General features: G+C 37.5%; 1 protein-coding gene across 1 annotated transcript; it reads left to right on the plus strand.

The window, feature by feature from the left end:
* Positions 1-3371: 3371 nt before the first annotated feature.
* On the plus strand, positions 3372-18289 carry LOC107741097 (cytoplasmic polyadenylation element-binding protein 4-like; the record flags this gene model as incomplete). Its single annotated transcript, XM_016553690.1, has 10 exons — positions 3372-3968; positions 5222-5312; positions 10353-10376; positions 12752-12928; positions 13027-13116; positions 13367-13485; positions 13672-13795; positions 13848-13855; positions 14131-14193; positions 15925-18289. Coding segments are annotated over 10 exons (1521 nt in total), but the record flags the coding sequence as incomplete, so codon positions are not given.
* Between the last annotated feature and the right edge of the window lie 3470 nt (positions 18290-21759).

Consider the following 21759-nt stretch of genomic DNA (forward strand, 5'->3'; position numbering starts at 1 on the left):
TCTGCTGCCAGGCCAAAGCAGAAGTTCTCACATGGCCAAAGCCCTTAGTCACATGGCCTGGGCATGTGCCACATAGCGCTAGCAGTCACTAAAGCTTCTCCCCTTTAACATAGACAAAAGGACAGTTTAAAAAAAACAGGAGAGAGACGGAGACCTGAGGCCAAGAGCTTGAAGATTTTAATTGAAACCGAGAACCTGAAAAAGGACTGCAGGGGAATCGATGTGAGAAACTGAGGAAGGTCAAAGGAGGAGAGAGAGAGAGAGAGAGAGAGGGAGAGAGAGAGAGGCAGAGCTGCTGAATTGCATGGTCATCTTCCCAGCTGTCCCTGAACATACATTGACATCGGCTTAGCTGTGAGCCACACATCAGGAAAGACAGAGAGGGAGGGAGAGGGTGTGTGTGTATACGTGTGTGTGTATTCGTGTGTGTTTTGTTAGTGTAACTGTGCAGGAACAAGAGGGAGGGGTCCTTTCCCAGCTGTTGCAGTGTTTGCACATGGTTTATGACACTGCGGTAAGTGTAGCTCAATCCCTCTCCTAACACTGCTCACCGTTCACCCTTCATGGGCCTAAAATGTTTCAACGATCTGCTGGGGTCAAATGGGAACTTTAGAAATTGGGTTGAAGAGCTTCTGAATGCAGTCAGGCTTCTGATTTACTATAAAGTCTTACTTTCTTCTACAAAGCACAGCTCATTTTTGCTGTTCAAAGAGTTGCATTTTAAGGAATTTAATAAACATTCTTGATTGGTGAAATCATGCCTTTCACATCTTTAACCTTGAGGGCTACTGCATAATACAGCGTGCTATTCTCTGCAGCCTACATTTCAAACAGCAGTGTCAGTCATTCTGTTGCCATGGAGAGATATTAATTGCTTTATTTCAAAAACATTCATGCTGGCAAGCACTGAGATACGCAACATTACAGTAGCAGCTGAAGGAAGTGTAAATTAGTCATTTTTGTGGCACCTTAAGCTTGCAAATGTTTTGAATTCTCGTCAAAGCTAAAATTGAGGTCACATCGTTTTCTTCAATCCTTGAACAGCATGTGAAATAATGCAAAACTGATCGCATCACCTGGGGCGATGTCTAGCATGCAACTACAGTGCAGATGTGTCTGACGGAACAACATTGTGAAGATAGCTGTCTTTTAATCCTCTGAGCAGCACTTGTCCTTCTGCAAGATGACCTTGCGCGCGGTATCTTGTGACAGACCCACAGACAGACTGATGAAAGGAAAGACCACAAATGGTTATTCAGGTCCCAGCTCTGCCTGGTTTCTGGGAAACAGAAAGTGAGTGATGTCAATGATGGATGCATTTTAAACACAGCTGATTCATGTGTGTCTGTTTATGGCTGGCTTGATTTGCATCTTTAAATACATGGCATGAAAGCCTTGCATGCAAGAGCAATTATTATAATCTCAGACTAACTGCTATTGCTTAATTTGTGGAAAACTGTATGCTATTTGAAATGTTTTGTATATTAACATATATGCAGGTGGTTAAATTTGGACAAAGCATGAAAGCTTGATTTTATCTATTCCCATTTCAGTAGACAGACCAAATATGTCAGTTCTCCTTCAGATGAATCATTAGTCAGTGTACAACAAACACTAAATGAGACATATACACAAAAATGAATTGCTTAAAAACAGATTCATCCAGTGGATGTCATACATCATGTTTTTAATCCAATGCTGCAGAGAAATGGATTGATTTTGATCTGGTCTAGGCATGAATAGTCAAGCGCTAAAACTAGATTACAGGCTGAAAATAGTAGCAGCTTATTTTAATGGGATTGCAGGCTGCAGTGAGCACTAGAACTGGCCTACTGAAGGCATCCCTGAGACTCCAAACCCATCAATAAAAAGATATAGATTGTGTCTGGCCCTGTGTAAAAGCAGCGTGCAGACTGAATGAATGTGAAGAAAAACCAGGCAGGAAACTGTGGACCATCATAAGATATTTGTCTTTAAAATGTAGATTTTTCATAGCCTACTCTCAGTGGAAGCTGTGAAGCATGCATTTTCCAGACCAAGAAAAGGCTAAAGTTCATATAAACATCTCATATTTCATTATTTGTTTAATACACATTTAATAATTACAAAGAAGCTGCTTTTTCAATTGTAGAATACACCTGTAGGTTCATTACTGGCACTCGCCATATTATTTCAAAATATTATTTATTGTTATGTATTTTATTGTTTAGAGGAATTTGATCTAAAACGCAGTGTAGACAGCAAATATTGAAACATTTCGAAACCGGGTATATTTACATTCACCCTTCTCTGTGTGACAGAAAGTAACTGGTTGAGAAAGAGGGGTGGTTGCGATTCTCTTGTCCAATCAAATGCCGCGTAGACTCGAACCTGGGCGGAGATTGTACTATACAAGGGCGGGGTTAAAGACGGAAGTTCAGCCGGATTGGTCGGTCGATTGCAACACTCACAAACCATGGTCATCTGCAGTCTGTCCTTGCAACTTGGAAACGTAAGAAAACCTGTGTCATTCTCAGTGTATATTCTGAAAATCTTTAGCAAAAACATCCAAAACGAGTCGCGCGTAAATTGTTGTCCGACAATGATGCGTGATCGTTTTCAATCGCTGTCTTTATTATAACGCCGACTGCGGTGCACGGTGTCATTAAGCAACCAGAACACGAACGCTGTCGCTTGCAGCGTGAGATCTGAAATAATCTAGCGTTGCATATGAAGCAAATGTATCAGAAATTCACCGAGTAGCGTTCGGCATCACAACCGTAGGATTTAATCGACGCGTCAATGTAAATTTGAGGATTTTTATGGTAAAATTCGGACCGAAGGGCACACTACCCCTATCGCACATAGACTGAAACGCCGTCAACATTTTCCTGTATTTAAATGGTAGAGAGAGAGGAGCTCATTGCTGAAATAAGGAAGAACGCCGGTAGGTCAATTGCATTTTCTTGAAACATTTGCGATGACAATGCTTTGAAAATACTTGCGTGAAAATCCTCCATCATCGGCCGTGCTGAATTATTAGATAAGGTGGCCTGTGTTATGATGACTTGTCGTGATTGTTAAAAGACGACACCGTTTTGCTTAGAAGGAACATTGTCGATGAAATCAACGGTGCACTGCCTACGGCGTTTCTCGTTGCACCATATTTTCCTTTCGATCTCATTACGATTGAGAGCAAAGTGCATAAATCCATGATAGAACCGTATTACGTGTGTGACCATGCATGATGGGTGTAAGTGTAAAAGTGAATAGAGAATGCCTATAAGAATGTATTATGGTATAATGGTTGGATGATTTGATTCATTAGCTGTTTAGTATTCTGAATATTTTCCATTTCTCTCTCTTTCTCACACACACACACACACACACACACAACTGCTATGCCCCCCAACCCTTCCACCTTGATCGAAGAGGTTGGCTTTTTCAATCAGGCTGCTACTACTAACAATGCTCCTCCTCCGCTGCTATTTCAAAGTTTCTCTCATCACACCAGTACAGGATTCGGGGGGAACTTCTCCCACCAGATAGGGCCTCTATCTCAGCACCATCCATCTCCTCATCCTCACTTCCAGCACCCTCATAATCAGCACCGCAGGTCCTCGGCCAGCCCCCATCAACCTCCCTTCTCCCACCGCAGTGCTGCTTTCAGCCAGTTGCCCCATTTGGGGAACAACCTAAGCAAGTCTCCTTCCCCCTGGGGGAGCTATCAGAGCCCCTCGTCCACCCCATCTTCTACTTCATGGAGCCCAGGTGGAGGGTATGGAGGCTGGGGAAGCTCTCAGGGACGGGAGTATCGCCGAGGGCTGAACGGAGGGGTCAATCCCCTCAACTCGATCTCTCCTTTAAAGAAATCTTTCCCAAATAGCCAAACCCCAACACAGAAGTATCCCCGCAACAACTCTGGCTTCAACACTAAACCCTGGATGGAGGATACCATAAACCGCAACGATAGCATCTTTCCTTTTCAGGTAACTAAAACTCCTAATTATTAGCTATTAATGATTTTAATAGAGGAGCATTTTGTTTAGAGGTAATAAGGTTGCAAAGGTGTGTGTTTATTGGTGATGAGATAAACAAATCTGTTTTTTTTTTTTCCCTCCATTTGCTCCCTTTGGCCTAACCTAATCTGATAGTGACAAAGTGCTGATGTGGCATGCTTGTTAGATAAATGTGATAGATCAAAGCTCAGATGAGTAATGCGGTGCTGTCGCTCCACTTCTGCAAGCTGTGAATGTCACCGATATAAAAAGACATGGATGAGTGAGTCAAAATCAGGGGATGGCACAGGCAACAGGAGGAGAACTGGAAAGTCTGATACTCTTATATAACCACCAATTATCTTATTCCAGATATTAGCATTCACTGATACTAGGGACTTTTCCAAATTTAGTCAAAGAGGCTATTCTTATTGCTTCTGAATCTATCATGGATTCGATAACAGTGGAAGACCAACAGATGATTTGATGAACAAAACCTTCCGATTTGAATTTGAGTACCTTTAGAACATAATTGCTTATCTAGCAATTATTTGTAGTACTGTATCTAATTATTTTGGTAACTGTCTGATTTGCATATTACCAGCGAGTCTGAACTGCATTATGCGCTTTAGTACACGGTGAGATTATGTTCTTGTTTGAACCGCAGTGGTAACTCACTGAAAACACTCACTGTTTCACATGCTCGGTGTGTCCTCCCTGTTCGGTTTGTAGCCTAATACCAAGAACAAACCTTGTATTGTGTTTGCAAGGCTTTTCCTCTTGGTAAGCAGAGGCCTGTTGTGCTGCAACACCCAAGGGTAATGGATAAAGGCTACGAAGGCACTCTTAATCAGGTGACTACAGACTCCATGTAAATTTTTGAATTGCAAAGCATGGGTCCCTTTGCAAGAAAACGGACACAGAGAATAACCTCTTTTCTTTAGGTCTGTAGCCTTAGGGAGCCTTGTTGTATTCATTTATTGGTGTAGATATCAAGTGCCCAACTGTGTGAGCCTCTGTATGTTAATGTGTGCCCTAGTTGCAAGTTTGGATGGGTGGGGTGACTGATATCATCTGCATTTTTACTGTTGCTGATATTCAAATTCAAAACAAAATTATGTGCATGCGAACAGTTTCCAAAACTGTTGATATCACTTAAAGAGAACTTTGTCTGCATTGCTTGATAAAACACATTTAAGACAGAATGACGGGGTCTAATCACATCTCCCTTGTTGTTTTTGCAGGAGCGCAGTCGGTCCTTTGATGGTTTCAGCATGCACTCTCTAGAGAACTCTCTGATCGACATCATGAGAGCCGAGCAGGATTCCTTGAAAGGTACATTATTCACTGCCATCATTTGCAAATCCTGCCTCACATCAGTATTAAGTAATATATTAAGTATCTTTTACAAGTAAAAATCACCAAATTTTAGTATTAAACATCATTTAGAAATTGTAGACAAGGCATTTTCAATTGTTCAATAAATTTTCTCTGCTAATTTATACTTTGAGTTTATGACTCCGTTTTGAAAGCAAATATTTAATATAGCATATTTAATTGTGTGGCTATGAATTTTAAATGTATTATATTAAGAAAAAATGTATGGCTTTTTTTAACAAAATAACCTGAAATACCAAAATAATAGTATTGGTTTACTTTGCTTTGATGCTGCTTATGTTTGCTGCACTACAAATAATGCATGCATTGTCTTGTTGTTGTTGTTGTTTTATGCCCCTTTGATATTTCAGTTTAAAATCTCTGTTGAATTGGTTATTAAAATCTGGATTCCCTGACCAGTATGTTGTAATCTCAACATCATACATTAGTTTCAGTGTATCATTTGCCATCTTTGTTGCCTCAGTGCCTATGTTGCATCAGATCTGCAATATGCAATTTTTGTATTGTATTTGCTGCATTATAATGCTTGATTTTGTCTTATCAAAAAAAGTTGAAATTTGCGACTCCCCGTCGCTTAGGGACGCCAAAACGTTCCTAAGGGGTGGGGCCAATTTTACTAAAATGGCTATAACTCTTGAACGGAGTGAGATATCTTCACCATACTCGGTACACATGTGTAAGAGCTCAATCTTTGGTAAAATTTAAAAAATTGCGCAGCTCTGCCACTTGGTGGCGCTATAAGATGGAAAAAAACATAAAAATGGCTATAACTTCGCAACCGTTGGTCCAATTGACTTAAATTGGTATGCAGTGTCTTTGTCCAAAGTGGCACAAGTGTCTGTGGACATTCACGTATCACAAAACATGGCCGCCATTGGCCAAACAAGTTTAAGTGCCTATTAGACAAGGTTAATGGAGGTTGATCGAAACGAAACTCAGTGGGCATGTTTGTCTCATGGCCCTAAAGGTCTAAGAATTTTGGAAGAAATCGGCCACTGGGGGGTGAAATTGCGTTTTTCAAGTGCATAAATGATTGTATATTGCACGATTTTTCACACATACATTCAATGTTCATATCATTTGATAGATCTCCTCATCCTGAGCAACTTTGCCTCAAGAACAACTACTGTCAATCAAATTGTTAATTAATTATTAGTAATTGTTAAAAACCTACTTTTGCGAACTAGTCCTAGGTTTTTCACTCAATCTCGATCAAACCACTGCAGCACAATTCTTTTCCCAGAATATACATTTATACATGGTCATTTGTCCATGATTTCGAAACGGTTTGTTCGATTCAGTCCTGAGCGAAATGTCTGTAAACCCCTCCCTTCCATAAGCCTACTCTGCTCTGATTGGTCAGCTGGCCAAGCCTGTTGTGATTGGCACAAAGAGGAGCGCTTGAGCAAGTTAGCGAGCGCTACCTTCTGTGTTGCCAAGTCCGCAGTTGTTTTTGATGTCGCGGGTTGTAGCGACCCCAATAACGGCATATTTAGGCACTGGAATGCGAATTTACCAGGGAAACCCCGACTGAAAGCGTGTATTTTACACCCCAGAACGCGATTTTTAAAGGGGGACCACCCTCGAGGTCGATTGGAACGAAACACGGTGGGAATGTTTGACTCATGGCCCTAAAGGTCTGTAAGAATTTTGAAAGAAATCGGCCACTGGGGGGCGAAATTGCGTTTTTTCAGTGCGTAAACGATTGTATATTGCACGATTTTTCACACATACATTCAATGTTCATATCATTTGATAGATCTCCTCATCCTGAGCAACTTTGCCTCAAGAACAACTACTGTCAATCAAATTGTTAATTAATTATTAGTAATTGTTAAAAACCTACTTTTGCGAACTAGTCCTAGGTTTTTCACTCAATCTCGATCAAACCACTGCAGCACAATTCTCTGGACTCTCTAGGTCAATAATTATGAAAAAAATGTTGAATTTTGTCCTTTGGGTAGCTATAACGGGGTCAATTTTAAAGGGCGTGGCCAAATATACCCAAAAGCCTATAAAACCTAAATGAAAACTCAAAACTTTACGAAACTTGGTGAAACCATGTGACGGATTACTCTTAACAAGCATGCACAGTTTCATTGAGATCAGACCATAGGTGGTGCTATAACAGTTAAAAAGGCCTCAAAAACACAATATTTCTATAGTAAATGACCTCAAATTGCAATACAATTTTCATATATTCACATATAAACTAGATCTTAATATCATATTAGATCTCCTCATTTTGAACAGCTTTGCCTCTAGGATCAGTACGGTCAATCAAACTGTTCTTTAAAGTATCCTAATATTGTGTTGGAGTCCCCTACAACAGGTTTAAATGCATCTAAGGTCAGAAAACACTGTACCACCCTAGCATGCACCTTTACTTAAAACAATAATATAGTGCTCCAATCAGTTCTTAAAATAATGACAAAAACATTTTGTTTAACACTTATGCAAGCGAATCGTGCCCACAGCTAAAGTTTAGCTGACTAACTGTCTCTCTACCGGGTCTTTTACTCTCGGCATTAACCCTATAACTACATAAACAGCACTTTCACAATGATTATAAAGTCTGTTTAATAATAATGTAGTGTAGCGCACAAAGTAATTAGAACAACGACAGCCTACATTAATCGACACATTCTTAGGAAATAGTGGGTTCACAGCGAATTATCTGAACTATTTCAGTAAAACGGTAATATTGTGCTTTACCTGGAACCCTAAAAAAACCCCTGATATTTTGAGCACTCAATTGAAAATGTACACATAACGTATCAATCCAGTGACGTAGATCGGTAACAGGCAGAAGATTCGAAAATATAACGACTCGTTAAGGCGATTCTGAGTCGACTCTTTCTTTTGAGAGACAATGTCTTTATTTATCATGCACTTTTTTTGATTAACAACTTTGCCGACTGTTTACATTGAAGGATAGCTACCTTACAAACTGCAAAAGAGATTTTGCAGAAAACCCATATGGCCTGCTCTTGAAGTATTTGAGATTATAAAAATAAAAAAGTACTATTGTGAACTAACTCAAAATCAATAAAATCAGTGCAGTACTATTCTCTAGACTCTCTAGGCCAATAATTATCAAAAAAAATTGAACATTTGCATTTGGACAGCTATAACATTGTCATTTTATAATATGTTCTTTACATCGTGCATACCCAAAGGCCTATAAATCCTAAAAGAAAGCCCACAACTTCTCCATACTGTGTAAAATGATGCATAATTTCATTCTAAACAAGCATACAAAATTTGAGAGATTGGGAAAAAATAACACTATAATAGTCATAAAGGTTAAAAACACAGTGTTGTATGAGAAATTGCATGAAATTGCAATTATAACCACTGGATAGCAGCAGAAGACCACTAATGGGCTCATTCATCTCACTAAAACAGTACTGTTCTTAGGTTGGCTTATGGATTCATGCTTCGACATTATAAAATCACTGTTCTAACATTTAAAATCACATTTAGTCAAAGTTTAACATTTTAGACATATCAGTTTTTACAATTATGCCAGATTATGATTACAGTGAAACCTGAAAATGACATATAAACTCTTAAAAAGAAGACTTTCAAAAAGTATTGTCACCTATCATTTATTTCAAATATCTATATCTGCAACAAAATGTGTGTGCATGCATGTCTGTGTATGTGTGCGTGTAAGCATGCTTTTTGAGTATTAATATAATAGTTTAACCATTTCATTTCTGTGTGTGTGTGTGTCTGTGAGCCTATTCTCTATTTTGGATGTGTGTTACTGTCAGCCATACTTCCAGGTTGGCCTAGACCCTAAAAGCATACCACCTTAAAGGCCTTTAAGTGCTTGAAGCCTGGTAATCGCTGCTTGCAGCTATATTTAGTTAATTTGCATAGCAAATTTAAAAACAACGAGTTGGCTTTCCATTAAAACGACATTCCATCAGCCTAAATAACAAAAATCCAAAAAATTATAAAACACCCAATAAATATACAATTCAAATACAATCTACTGTAAGTCTTCCGTCATGGTCACCTCATTAATTGGTTATCTTGTTCTCTTTCTAAGGCTGGCAGACTGCCAACTAGCCTATGTCAAAGCATTTTAATTCAATCATAAAGTGATTATTCAGTGCGTTTGCCTCGTTATTTTTATCCAAAGCACATACTGAAGGCCATGTGACCCAAAAAAGCAACTTGGTGTCAGAGCAGATTCAAGTTCAGCTGAAGTGATACATACCACAAGAGGCCCAAAATCATGGTTTCATTCAGGCCATTCAAAAAACTTACCTTAAGTCTAATAAAACTATACAAAATTTCCCCCAAACTCCAAAATATGCCAAAAATATATAACTGATGTTATTTCTATTAATCACAACAGATGTGACAAATGCATACTGTGCCCCATACTAATGTTTTCCTGCATTTGAGTAACACATATACAACCCTGCTTTCTAAGTTTGGATTTGGAATCTGTTACAGCTTAGTGATTTATAGATGCCACAGGATGAGTGTTTCAGAAAGCACAGCCACGGAATAAGTTGAAAGAAGGGGCATGGAGATGCTCTCCCAATATATCACCTAAGCTCCCTTCAGGATTTGAAGGCTAATCTAGGACAAACACTGGAGAGTTGGACATGCAGTTTCTGCACAGACCTGGTTTGGTTATTTTCACATACTATAGTTGCATAATGTACGCTACTTAAAAAACAAAAACATATTAATAATGCTTAATAATATAGGATTTAATAAAGTATATGTTTGAAAAGCACAAATGTTGTAAACCAGATGATTTCATGGTTTGCTTGTTCTGCGTGAAGTGGGTTACGTTATGCTCTCCAATACTTGTGGCCTTGGATATGTGTTATTGTGCATTTTAATACAAATATCATCCATTTTACCAGTAGTGTTTTAAACCATTTGATAGCATCTGATAGAATTTTCTAACACCTTGCTTAAGTTTATTCTGTCTTATTTCACATGCAGCGAGGAATTACGGGAGGCGACGAGGTAAAGATCTCAGAAGTGTCTGTCGGTTCATGTCATTTCAAGTTACAACATGCCTTTGTGTTAAATTGTGTTGGTTGGTTGCCAGGCAAGGTTTTTGTACTCTGTTGTGTTTAGAAACTTTGCACCCTCATTGTATTCAAATGAAGATGGATGTTAATTGCTACTCTACAAAATCTATAGCCGCTTTTCATTGCATATAAATGCTTGTTAGGTGACTTCAGCATCAGTGCCACTAAATGGCCTTTGGGGCTATTGTGTGACAGGTCACTCATCGTTGTTTCCCATGGATGATGAGCGGACTTATGGAGAGGATGACAGGTCTGATCAGAGTCTGGGAGGACTGGGCTCACCACACAGTTTCCCTCACCAAAACGGCGAACGCATTGAGCGCTATTCTCGCAAGGTCTTTGTCGAATAGTCATATTAAAAACACAGTGTTGTATGAGAAATTGCATGAAATTGCAATTATAACCACTAGATAGCAGCAGAAGACCACTAATGGGCTCATTCATCTCACGAAAACAGTACTGTTCTTAGGTTGGCTTATGGATTCATGCTTCGACATTATAAAATCACTCTTCTAACATTTAAAATCACCTTTAGTCAAAGTTTAACATTTTAGACATATCAGTTTTTACAATTATGCCAGATTATGATTACAGTGAAACCTGAAAATGACATATAAACTCTTAAAAAGAAGACTTTCAAAAAGTATTGTCACCTATCATTTATTTCAAATATCTATATCTGCAACAAAATGTGTGTGCATGCATGTCTGTGTATGTGTGCGTGTAAGCATGCTTTTTGAGTATTAATATAATAGTTTAACCATTTCATTTCTGTGTGTGTCTGTGAGCCTATTCTCTATTTTGGATGTGTGTTACTGTCAGCCATACTTCCAGGTTGGCCTAGACCCTAAAAGCATACCACCTTAAAGGCCTTTAAGTGCTTGAAGCCTGGTAATCGCTGCTTGCAGCTATATTTAGTTAATTTGCATAGCAAATTTAAAAACAACGAGTTGGCTTTCCATTAAAACGACATTCCATCAGCCTAAATAACAAAAATCCAAAAAATTATAAAACACCCAATAAATATACAATTCAAATACAATCTACTGTAAGTCTTCCGTCATGGTCACCTCATTAATTGGTTATCTTGTTCTCTTTCTAAGGCTGGCAGACTGCCAACTAGCCTATGTCAAAGCATTTTAATTCAATCATAAAGTGATTATTCAGTGCGTTTGCCTCGTTATTTTTATCCAAAGCACATACTGAAGGCCATGTGACCCAAAAAAGCAACTTGGTGTCAGAGCAGATTCAAGTTCAGCTGAAGTGATACATACCACAAGAGGCCCAAAATCATGGTTTCATTCAGGCCATTCAAAAAACTTACCTTAAGTCTAATAAAACTATACAAAATTTCCCCCAAACTCCAAAATATGCCAAAAATATATAACTGATGTTATTTCTATTAATCACAACAGATGTGACAAATGCATACTGTGCCCCATACTAATGTTTTCCTGCATTTGAGTAACACATATACAACCCTGCTTTCTAAGTTTGGATTTGGAATCTGTTACAGCTTAGTGATTTATAGATGCCACAGGATGAGTGTTTCAGAAAGCACAGCCACGGAATAAGTTGAAAGAAGGGGCATGGAGATGCTCTCCCAATATATCACCTAAGCTCCCTTCAGGATTTGAAGGCTAATCTAGGACAAACACTGGAGAGTTGGACATGCAGTTTCTGCACAGACCTGGTTTGGTTATTTTCACATACTATAGTTGCATAATGTACGCTACTTAAAAAACAAAAACATATTAATAATGCTTAATAATATAGGATTTAATAAAGTATATGTTTGAAAAGCACAAATGTTGTAAACCAGATGATTTCATGGTTTGCTTGTTCTGCGTGAAGTGGGTTACGTTATGCTCTCCAATACTTGTGGCCTTGGATATGTGTTATTGTGCATTTTAATACAAATATCATCCATTTTACCAGTAGTGTTTTAAACCATTTGATAGCATCTGATAGAATTTTCTAACACCTTGCTTAAGTTTATTCTGTCTTATTTCACATGCAGCGAGGAATTACGGGAGGCGACGAGGTAAAGATCTCAGAAGTGTCTGTCGGTTCATGTCATTTCAAGTTACAACATGCCTTTGTGTTAAATTGTGTTGGTTGGTTGCCAGGCAAGGTTTTTGTACTCTGTTGTGTTTAGAAACTTTGCACCCTCATTGTATTCAAATGAAGATGGATGTTAATTGCTACTCTACAAAATCTATAGCCGCTTTTCATTGCATATAAATGCTTGTTAGGTGACTTCAGCATCAGTGCCACTAAATGGCCTTTGGGGCTATTGTGTGACAGGTCACTCATCGTTGTTTCCCATGGATGATGAGCGGACTTATGGAGAGGATGACAGGTCTGATCAGAGTCTGGGAGGACTGGGCTCACCACACAGTTTCCCTCACCAAAATGGCGAACGCATTGAGCGCTATTCTCGCAAGGTCTTTGTTGGTGGTCTACCTCCGGACATAGATGAAGGTACTAAAGCATAAACAAGTGTTTCTTTCCAGGTTTTTAAAAAATGTGCATCAACCACAATAAACACGTTGTATGTATTTTAAAAAAAAAAAATTCAGACGAGATCACTGCCAGTTTCCGACGCTTTGGACATTTGTTTGTGGACTGGCCTCACAAAGCAGAAAGCAAATCATATTTTCCACCAAAAGGTGAGTTTGAAAGTCATTTGCACGGATGTTTATTAAGAAATGAGTCATGCAGATATCAGCTTCTCTCATTTCAGCGGATGGAATTTTGCATTCCTACGTAGGTGCGTATACGGCACGCCCATTGTTTAAAGCTGAGCTCCAGATGAATATCATCAGTGGGGCCTGAGCAAAGGCTACAGGTCAAGGTTATTGAAAGTGACTGCTGGTTGCTTCTTGCATCCATACCTTCAATGCACCCGTTGTCCTGCAGGTTATGCGTTCCTTCTGTTTCAAGACGAGAGCTCGGTCCAGGCACTGATAGACGCTTGTATGGAAGAGGATGGGAAGCTCTATCTCTGTGTCTCTAGTCCTACAATCAAAGACAAGCCAGTAAGATATTAAAAGGCTGTATGTCTGCTGTTCCTGTGACTTTGCAAGTTGTGAGAAAGCAGTAGAGCATTTTAAAGTTAAATATAAACCTGAAAGTTGAAACACTGTTTCTACTAAATTCCACCTGTGTTTGCTGTATGGCACATGACAGCTAGTGATTCTCTTATGTTCACTGTGTGTCTTCAGGTCCAGATACGACCCTGGAATTTGAACGACAGTGACTTTGTGATGGATGGCTCTCAGCCCCTTGACCCCAGAAAAACAATCTTTGTTGGGGGAGTTCCACGACCTCTACGAGCTGGTTTGTTTGGCTTTCAGATATTACCATGATCAAACATTTTTTTTAAATTTTGTTGCCACAGTAAGCACGGTGAGTTTTTTTTGGACATTATTTCCAGTGTGTAGTAACAATCATCCAGTACATTTTCTCTGAATAAATGCTTGTTGTGGTATGATTGTTGCATGATGCAATTAATGTTTTGAGTGTTTTAGAAAAAAAAAAAGTTTTTTTTTTTTTTTTTTAATTGACGTGTTTAGAGCTTACAGCTCATGAATGCCAAAAATCCAGTATCTCAAAATGTTAGAATATTTCCTAAGATTAATAAAAAATAAAAAAAAGGATTTGCAAAACAGAAAAGTTTAAAGTATGTTCATTTATGCACTCATGCTCGCTTTGTGCAGCTGCAACACGGAGAGATCGATAAACGGGTGAGAGTGGTGGTTGGATCTTTGTCCAGCAAAGCACAGGAAAAAAAATAGACTTTACTATATCAGTTTGCATAAACTACACAGCTCAAAGTTCTTTAGCTTTCCATATATGCAATATTAGCACCACCTACTGCAGAGCCAGTAGTAATTTTATATGGCCCTCTGACTGAATCTCTGCACTGCCTGATTGTTCTTGTAAACTGTCTAGTTTTTCCGCAATTTAAGCGTTGAAACTTTTTTTTTTTTTAAATAGCCAGTTCCTTTTTGAAGGAGTTTGTCTGGACCGTAAACTTGGACTATTAGACTATTTTCTATATTCACAGTTTGTGTTTTCACATGGTGTGTGTGTGGCATTTTTTGTCTTTTTAATACCTTTTTTTTTAAGGATTAGTTCACCCAAAAATTAAAATTCTGTCATTAATTACTCACCCTCATGTCGTTCCAAACCCATAAGACCTCCGTTCATCTTCGGAACACAAATTAAGAAATTTTAGATTTCTGAGAGCTTGCACGCGCTTTATCCTGAACGTAAACAACGCAGATTACGTTCTTGGGTACTCTCCAAAATGGCGGAAAACTGAGGGACAAGAATTACTGAATAAATTGTTATTATTGTTTTCTTTGTGCACAAAAAGTATTCTCGTAGCTTCGTAAAATTACGGTTGAACCCCTGATGTCACATGGACCGTTTTACCGATCTCCTTGCTACGTTTCTGTGCGTTGATCGTGTTAATTACATTGCTGTCTATGGGAGGGTCAGAGAGCTCTCAGAATTCATCAAAAATATCTTAATTTGTGTTCCGAAGATGAATAAAGGTCTTCAGGGTTTGGAACAACATGAGGGTGAGTAATTAATGACAGAATTTTCATTTTCCGGGTGAACTATCCCTTTAAGACCTGCACAAGTAAAATTAATATCATATGAGCGATGGGCTATGTCTATGGTAACATTAAACCATAAAATGACTGTAAAAACATGTTCAGATACAGGTTACAGGTAACAAAGTTTTATAAAATGTTCACTTTTCTATTAAAAAAACATTTCAACCTATAAAACATTAAGAAACTGGATGAGTCCGAAGTATCAGTTATTATATTAATTTAAAACCTAAATAAATATATCTTGCGTCCTAATTGTTTAGACTTTCAAAAGGCATATTAAGTTCTTCTTGAACCACTGGTTCACATTTCCAACTGCATGTTTGCTTTTAAAAAAAATATTGGTTGAAAAAAAACAGCAGACGGGCTTATTAAAAAATGCAAATTGATTCTCTGCCAGTAGGGGGTAGAAAAATAGCAGTTTACTGGTAACCGCTGTACACAAAGCAGCACTGCACTAATATACGCGACTTTAACAGGCAATATATGTAGGCAAGATGAAATGAAAATGTCCTGCAGTTTGATTTTTAAACGTGCAGTGCTCGTGTTTATTCAACAAAATGCTAGCCTAAGACTTTTTATGGCCTTTATAAATTTAAGACTTTAAGGTCCTGCTGGAACCCTGGTTTCATGTTAACTGATATTGAATGATTACTCTAGGGGTAAAAAAGCCCACCTAAAGTTTTCATATGGATAGTTTTTTTTTTTATATGGACAAGAAAGTAGAGCTCTGATCTACTGTATATTACAATAAAGTCAGATTCAATTGTTTAAATTGTTTCTGGCCCTTGTTCTTCATGGTCAGCCTGTCTTAACAACATGTGTTAAGCTAAAAGTGTCTACTTTTCCCAGGTGGAAGTGAAGCCATATGTACTGGATGACCAGCTGTGTGATGAGTGTCAGGGCACGCGTTGTGGGGGCAAGTTCGCTCCATTCTTCTGTGCTAATGTCACTTGTCTTCAGTACTACTGTGAATACTGCTGGGCAGCCATTCACTCGCGTGCCGGACGGGAGTTTCACAAGCCTCTAGTGAAGGAGGGAGGAGACCGGCCTCGCCACATCTCCTTCCGCTGGAACTGATCGGGAGGTCAAGGCTGTGCTATTCATTCATATACATGCACTTTTCATTTTGCTAAGTCCTTTTTATTTGGAGTTCTTTTTTAAGTCTGAAATTGTATTTATTCTTAAGTTTTTAATTTTTTTTTTGCAGAAGAGAATGCTAAAAGAAAATGGTGTAATCCTGATTTTTGTTGAAAAGCTACATTGGTGTGCATGAAGACTTGAATGCATTAGATTTAAAAAAATATAGATGTTTAGCCTGACTTGACTCTGAATTACTGTTCTATCTTTATTCTCTCGGAGCCTCATCTTTTGTTTGTAATGGGTCACATTTTCACTTTAAACTGTTGAAGGCTACACACAAAGAGGCTGGAAACGTAAGGGTTCGAGCCTCGTTCATATGACTTTAATGTTGAGGTTTGACTAATCTTAAATGGCTGCATGGCAAATGTGGATTCACAGTTACTCCTTCAACAAAATGCACAGTAACGACGAACGAGACCACAAGCTATTGTATGAGTGACTTAAAATGACATTTTAAGGGGTTCATTCTGGAATGGATTATATGGACTGGTTCTAACATTTAAGGCAAATCTTTGTGATTAAGTGGAAAAAAGATTTATAATATTAAAATCCTTTAGAGGTTCTCATTCTAACAATGCTCAGACACTGTAAGATTACTATTAAACTGCTTCCAAGTTACCTATAACTTAATCAAGCGTAAGATCTGAGGCAAGGCTAACGGACAACAACTGAGAACAGCAGTGATGCAGGATCCAGTTTTTAGGTCAGGCAAACCAAAGATGAGCCTTAGAGATGTCCTACTGTCTGTGATACAATGAAGATTATATATATATATATGATAAAAAGCTTAAATTTAATTGGTTTGATGGGTTAAAAAAAGAATGAAATCTATTAACTTAAGTATTTATGATTCTTGTAATGGTTATGGCAGTAACTTTGGCTCATTTGTCAGGGATTTTGTGCTAAAAGGTAACTCAATGTTGTAGTATTTGCTAATGAGAAATTACCATGTGTTGCATTGATAGTGTTTTACTGCATGGGTTTTGCCATGGGTTCATTGGTGTTCTAACAGAGCATTGCAGTAGCGGAGCACATTTCAAAGAATTTGAAAAACAAATATTATTTTTTACATGGTCTGCTGATTTTTGTACTGTGTTTTATAGCCAATTATTTTGTCATGGACGTAAAACCATTATGCACTACTTTTCTAAATATTGTTTTTCAAGTCACTTTTTTCCACAAATGGAAAGTCCTTTTGTGATAACTTTTCTTTTTTTCACTTGTTGAATATCGATTTTGTACCTTTTGTTACTGAGAGATCTGGTTATAACGCAAGCATACCTTAAGGAAAAGAAAAAAAGCTAATATAATTTTGTTTAGGTTATGTATTTACGTGCTGAAATCCCTAGATTGTCACATATATATATATTTAGGTGACCGTATTGTTGAAACTAATATCTAATATTTGCAAAATGCAAACTGTGCTGTCTTAAATGGAGAAAGTAAATATTGAATCTAGCATGACACAAATTCCTTAAAATGTGTGGTACATGTAGAAATATATACCTATCCAGTACCCACCCACTATCAGTTACGAGAATGATGATACCTCCCTCATTATTGGCTGTAGAAAATAAAATAATTAACACTGTAAATTAGAGTAATGTTAGGATGCACCTTGTATCACAATGATGAATGTTCCATATTGAAATATCAATGTTTACTGTTATGTATAATTCTGAGAGGTAACAAGATTCATTTATTCATTAGGTACGCATGAGCTAAATGAATAAGTTAGGGTTTAGTTATTTTCAATTGCTTTAATAGTACTTTTATTTGAACCCTTTCCCCACACTTGCAGTTATATGTTCCTTGCCCATGCACAAAGTGTGCATACCCCACTTTACTGTGTTTACTAGATGACAAAAAGAAGCATAGGAGAGGGTGATTAGTCGCATATTGATTCAGGGTTTACTTGAATACGCTTTCAAAATATTGACAGTGAGATCTGTGCAATACTTTTTCCCAGAGACCTTTACAGTGTACTTCTAATATAACCATTACTTTCAACCTGGCTCACCTCACAAACTCTCCTTCAGCCATTATAACCTTTAACATTCTCTGATTTATGTATATAAAAAAATACCACTGAAATGATAGGTGTTTTCACTTTTATGTATTCACATATTTTCCTACTTGAGTTCATGCTACTGTGATTACAATGTAAATATTAAGTGAATAATGTTCTAACAATTTACTGATATATTTTTAATTGGAATGTGATGATTGTCATTTCGATTATAGTTTTTGATCAGTACACTTATTAGATTTTCTAGTTTTAATAATCGCTATATTGTGCTTCATGTCTACAGAAGGATATCAGTATCAAAAAATATCAGAAAATTCTCTATGTGACTGCTTATTTAAATTTACATAGTTTATAACTGTGTATGGGAAGGTGTATTTGTCAATAGATTTTTATAAGAGGAATACTTTTTTTGCTATGTCATTTCTAAGTTTTAATTTTTATATTTTAAATCCATATGGAGTTATGTAAAGAGAAATATCATTTTATAGTTGGGTTAGTCATACTTGTGCTTTGGTAGTTGAGTCTTGATTAGCCTATTTGCAGTTAAATATTTATAACAGAATGCTTAAAGTATTTGTAATGTGAAATGTTGAATGAATAAACTTGATTGCAGGAAATGCCGTGGGTTTCGTCTTTAACCGTGTATATGAATCAAAGTTATCAATACAATCTTTGAAAGGAAATGTGTTTAATTTCAGTCAACCTATATAAAATCAAAACGCAAGGCATCATCTTTTGGTGGAGCACAGTAGGAATTGCAGTAAGCTTCTGGCATGCTGTCTGAGAATGGGGTCAAATCTATTTTTAGCTTGTCTGATAAACAGCACATGCTGCCTAAAAGACAGTGTTGTGATGACAAGGAGGACATCCGGGTGAGACCTTGATTATTCTGGAATTACCCAGATTAATTACTGTTGATTGATTGATTACTGCAAGGTTGAGCTGCTAGCAGGCCTCAGAATATATGCACAGAAGTGCATATTAACCCATATATGCAATTGCATTTCTTGAAGCCCATCATGCTGCAATGTTTATTATCTGTGAATCATCTACATGCGCTGAATCATTTGTTTAGGTCTTGATGTAGACACCGATTTAGAGGCCGCCTACATGATTACTGCAGAGGCACACAACAGCACTCTGGCGGTAATGGTGTGTATATCTTTAAAAAAAAAAAAATGTGTAGTATAATAAAAATGAAACAGTATTTCATTCATTCATATCCCAGAGAAAAATCTGACATTTGAAGGAATTTCAGTGTGCAAATGAGTATGAATATACTTTATATGTTTGTTTATTTTTGTTAGAATTGCATTACTTTTCACTGAGCCACACTGTATGTGAAGAAACTTACAATGTAACTGCTGGGAGCCTGGGACAGTTCATCTGCAGCATGCTGAAGTATCTCAAGGGCAACAGTGATGAGTGTAAAGGAAATCTGAAATGAAAAGAGCATTTTGTCATCATTTATTCATCTGCATGTCTTCAAACCTCTTCCATAGGTGCCACTTCTAAAAGCTAGAGAATACGATTTTGAATGAATAATGACTTTGATCATGCTCTCCATAAATCTTTGGTGCACAGAACACAAAAGAAGCAGAATGACAACTTCTGGAAACAATTCACTTACAATGAAAAATAAAAATAAAAAATATTTTTTAAGAGTTTTGTGTTCCAAAAATTACGGGTTTGAAACACGAAACATGAGAATTAAAAAAAAAATAATAATGAATTGCATCATTTATTTATTTGTTTATTTACTCATTAATTAATTCGTGAACTATTCCTTTAAGAGCCTGCCTTTGCACATGGCTCCTCCTCCTTTTGTGTGTGCCTCCATTTTAAACCTGACGTAACCGTTGCTGAGCTCATCCTCTTCCGGTGATAATAGTTACATTTACAAAGTTTAACTTTAGTTAAGTTTCACAATACTGAAACAAAACTTTTTTTTTATAGCCTAAGCGAGCTCTTAAAGTGTGGTGCCGCTGTTAATTATGGCATCTTTCCGTAAATTACTCTACGTACCGCGCTTCGACACTCAGTCGCCTCAAACTGACAAGGAATCGGGATATAACGGAGAAAACAACAAACACCATAAACTGAACGGGTTAACTCAGGCGACTCCCTTACTTTTCCACGACGTTACAAGTCCCGAAATAACACAATGTTTGTCAAAAAAGGTGAAAACAAACCATCTTTTGAGGTTGTACGCCAATATGAGATCAACGGTTAATCTGAGGGCATCTAAAGGCGGGAAATCACGGCGCGCCAAACGCGTCACTTACGGAGGTGTAGGAGAACAGCCACACAGTAAGTGATATAAAACGCACTTATTTTTTTAATATATAACACTCTGTTGAGTGAAGTAGCTGCATAATTGCTCTGTGCTTTGTCCTTTTTTTATAGGGGCCTCATCTGATACTTTTGGATTCCCACCAAGAGATGTTAAAGCAGATGAAATGGTGAGTCCGGTACAGTTTAGCATGTTATGGCATTTCATTTTCATTATCATGACCTTTCTTATTTTTCATGGCTATGTCAGTACCGATCCCGAACAAAACAGGATGTACTGAGGACAATCAAGAGAATGGTGGAGGAGAACAGGGTCATCAGAGAGCGGTTACTCACCTTGAGGCAGCAGAGCCGAAGCAAATGAGGTTTGCCCTGTTAAAAGGGATAGTTCAACCCAAAATAGAAAGTTCTGTCATCATTTGTTCACCCCTTTATGATATGCCATGGGTGTCCAATCCTGCTTCTGGAGGGCCAGTATCCTGCAGAATTTAGCATCAACCAGCTCCAACACATTTGCCTGGAAGTTTCTAGTGAGTCTGAAGCCCTTGATTACTTTGGCTCAGGTGTATTTAATTAAAGTTGAAGGTAAAATCTGCAGGAATCTGTTTGGACACCTCTGTTTTACACCAATATTATTAGATTTTTTTCATGCACAAAAGAAGAATTTTTGAAGAATCTTCATATGAACTGTGTTCATTAAAAAAAAAAGAACAAAAATACACTTTAAAATATCCATAAAAGTAATCTATATGACTCTGTGCACATGCTGTGACTAGTCTACGAGTCTTTTTTTAGCCGTGTTATTATAGGAACAGACTGAAATTTACAGTATGTATGAGAAAGAGCTGTGTGAAGAACATTACAGGGAGGATAAATAAGGACATACATTTTTACTGTTATAGGTAAACGTGTCATAATAATGCAAAATCGTTCAATTAAACAGATTTCATTTTGTTGCCTAATTCTTTTTAATTTAATTTAATTTTAATTTATGCATTTAGCAGACGCTTTTATCCAAAGCGACTTACAGTGCATTCAGGCTATACATTTATTACCAGTATGTGTGTTCCCTGAGAATTGAACCCACAACCTTTTGCGCTGCTAACGCAATGCTCTACCACTGAGCCACAGGAACACTTACTAATTTTTATTTTATTTAACTTATTAAATTTTAATCTTAATATCTTAATATTAATTCTTTTTAATTTCAGTTTCAGGTGGTA

The sequence above is a fragment of the Sinocyclocheilus rhinocerous genome, unplaced genomic scaffold, assembly GCF_001515625.1.
Source record: "Sinocyclocheilus rhinocerous isolate Xijiao unplaced genomic scaffold, SAMN03320098_v1.1 scaffold44, whole genome shotgun sequence".
Taxonomy (NCBI): Eukaryota; Metazoa; Chordata; class Actinopteri; order Cypriniformes; family Cyprinidae; genus Sinocyclocheilus; species Sinocyclocheilus rhinocerous.